General features: G+C 46.6%; 1 protein-coding gene across 1 annotated transcript in view; it reads right to left on the reverse strand.

Moving 5' to 3' along the window:
• NPFFR1 (neuropeptide FF receptor 1) overlaps positions 1-2,834 on the reverse strand; it is a 23,827-nt gene extending 20,993 nt beyond the window's left edge. Inside the window, exon 1 of the mRNA XM_011372168.1 lies at positions 2,827-2,834. Within this exon, the coding sequence (XP_011370470.1) occupies positions 2,827-2,833 (7 nt within the window). The 5' untranslated portion in view covers position 2,834. The remainder of the gene's footprint in view (positions 1-2,826) is intronic.
• Positions 2,835-3,089: the final 255 nt, after the last annotated feature.

The following is a 3,089-nucleotide window of genomic DNA, read 5'->3' on the forward strand; positions in this document are numbered from 1 at the left end:
TGGACCTAAATTCGAGATTTCACATTTCACTTACATTTATATTTCATTTTCTTGGTTTCAATCCAGCATTCCCGCACGCTGAGATAAGCTTAAATCTTGAACCTGCTGCGGTGTGGGTGTTGTGGCTCTTAGCCACAGATTTGATAAGAATGCCTTTTATTTTCCTTTGAAATTACTTAATGTCATGCTAAGGTCAGAGCCCGAGGGACCACTAGGCGGCATTAAAACTTTTAACGAAGCCTGCTGTCAGTCCCACAGCCTCCTTGCTATGTCTCTCCACCAGTTCACAGGGCTTTCACAGGAAGTCTCTGCAGTGTCTGTTGAAATGTCATAATTCATCTTTCTACCTCTCAGAAACCCAGCCTGAAAGAGATTTGGTAGGTTTACCCTGATTTGTTCTTGGTGAGCACTAATATTGGCTCCTAATGGGCACTACATTATTTTCTTTCTCTTAGAAAAATTTTGTTTTTGTAACAAATGATGTGCTTATTATAAAATACCAGTGGCCAATGCATTTGTGATGCTTCCTGCTTCATCCCCTCAGCCCAAAGATTCTAGCTGGAGGGGACAGTTCTTTGTACTTCCAGCACCTCATCAAAGCTGCACCCAGGGCTCACTCAGCTTTGCTTTCTTTGAAGCCATGAACAGGAACCACTTAAAAGTATGGGAGTCGAACAACCCTCAGCCAGTAGAGAGGGGCAAACAGCAGTCAGCTCTCTACCTCATGTGGGGCAAATCTTGGGTGCATTCTGCACTTTTCTCAGAGGGTCCCCAGAGGGATAGAACCCCCAGGTGCCACAGCTAAACCCAGCTCATTAATGCACCCATTTCTCTCCTTTTTTCCCTCTCCCATCTCACCCTTCTGACTTCCGCTTCCAGGCATCACCTCCCAAATAAACTCCTTGTACTCAAGTCCTGGTCTTAGGGTATGCTTTAGAAGCAGGAGAATCCAAACACAAATGTTAGCGACCCCGTCTCTACATATATTTTACATAGATAAGCAACAATAAGCCTGTGTAGTTTTGAAAAAAGGGATCATAGGACATATGTGTTTTAAAACCTGCTCTGTTTTTAATTTTTGATTACTCACCGTAAGCAGTGAACATATTTTCATGCCAGTAAATAAAATCCTAAATACAGTTCTCAATGTCTGCATAGTATGCCATTCCAGGTGTGTCTGATCTTTACTTAATTTATGGACATCTAGATGGTTTCCAGTTTTACACTGTGATGGAAATGCTCACATACATATCTTTGCAAGTGTACAGGATAGCCTCCTTTGAATAAATTCTGAGATGTGTTTTATTGTCTCCTGCGTGTTTGATAATTTATTCTGGAATTTTCATAGAAATCAGTATTAATCGTAGCAGTTCAGAGGTTTGTTTTTTTAACATCTATATTCTCTCCTTTTCGAAAATCAGGACATTTTTCTATTATCAGTTTGCTGGCACTTCCTTCATTCTCTGTAATTTCCTTTAAGGCAATGATTACATCTGTAAATGCCTCCAGGTTCCTGGGATGTCATTTGTCTGGGCTTGCATTGTTTGTGGCTTGATGTCCTCGACTTACCACCTATCGTGGGTTTCAATTTCCTCCTTGTGCTCTGCCATTTGAAGTAAAATTGCCTGTGCCCGGCTCTGCCTGCCTTCCCTTGTGCATTAAGTTTACACCCTAACCCCTGAGCAGAATCCTTCTTGTTCTCCTTACTGAGACTTTGAAAGCCCTTTGCTCTGTCTTTGCCAGTTTTCCCTGGCTTCTTGTCACTCCAGCTTCGATGCTTTGTACACACTGCTCTTACACATCGCACCAATCTTCCAGATCCATCTTGGGTTATACATTCCTCATTGCATCTCTTATGTGTGATTTTTTAAACCCTGGCTCACTGGAAAGCTACAAGTGCAGCCACAGAAGATGTTCTGGAAAACTCCCTTTTCTTTCCTGCCAGCAGTGTTCACAATTAGTTCATAATTACTTGGAATTTCAGGGTTTTATTACCCCCTGCAGCAGCCAGCTCTGACTGGTAGGAATCTGTTCAACACATCTTGGCTTATTTTACCGCCACAGCCACCCTGTGAAACCTGCTGAATGTAAGTTTCTACATACAACAAAGAGGTAATCAGTGGCACAGAGAGGTTTAGGCACTACCCCAAAACAGCCCACAAGCTAGTGGACCAGCCCTCAGTCTTCCACTTTGTTAGCCTAAATACAGTTTCCCTTGCCCACATTGGCTGCAAGAGTGGTCTGGACCCCCACTTGGTAAGGCTGGAGCAAGCAGCTTTATGCTGGGATCTTCTATGCCTTAATATCCTGGAGTGCAGATCCACAGTTTCCTCTCCTCTCTCCCCAGAGACATTCTCTCCTCATGGAGGAGATCTTGTCCCTCCCCTTCAAGCAGGCAAAGTTGATGACAATTCCTCTCAAGCTAATGGCCAAGTTGTCCTCACCTGGCTTCAAATGATCCCCTGTCCGGGCACAAGGGAATGTGCCATGTACACCATACACAGAGGCACCCCAGGTTTTTTTTCCCTCTGTCTGTCTCACACACATACATCCATACACACACACTACATAGCACTCTGGGTCTTTCTCCCTCTCTCAGTCTGTCTCTGTCTCTCTCCCTCTCTCAGTCTGTCTCTGTCTCTCTGTCACACACACACAACACACACACACACACACACACACACACACACACTCTCGCACACAGAGTGTCACCGTTGTCTGGCTCTGTACAGTCCTCGGTGATCAGACACCCCTTACTTCCCCTTGGCTCACTGCTCCTGAATCAGTACCCCACCCACACCCACACCCAGCCCCTGGGTCACTCACCCTCCATGCTGCCCACTCCCTCCAGCTCTGGGACAGTCTCCGATGGAGGAAGGCAGCTGTTCATCAGGGCTCACAGGGACAGAGGGGCCTTCTCCGGGCACTGGCTTGCCAGATCTGCGCCCCTGCCTCTGTGCCCCACGATCAAGTCTGTGGTCCCGCCGCGGTGGGCAGGGGGTGCGTGCGCTCACAGCCCCAGCCCTTCTCCGGGTCCCCACTTCTCTCGGGGCTGAGACTCAGCTAGCCAGCGGCGGGGGCTGAAGGCT

The sequence above is a fragment of the Pteropus vampyrus genome, unplaced genomic scaffold, assembly GCF_000151845.1.
Source record: "Pteropus vampyrus isolate Shadow unplaced genomic scaffold, Pvam_2.0 Scaffold202, whole genome shotgun sequence".
In the NCBI taxonomy this organism is placed as follows: Eukaryota; Metazoa; Chordata; class Mammalia; order Chiroptera; family Pteropodidae; genus Pteropus; species Pteropus vampyrus.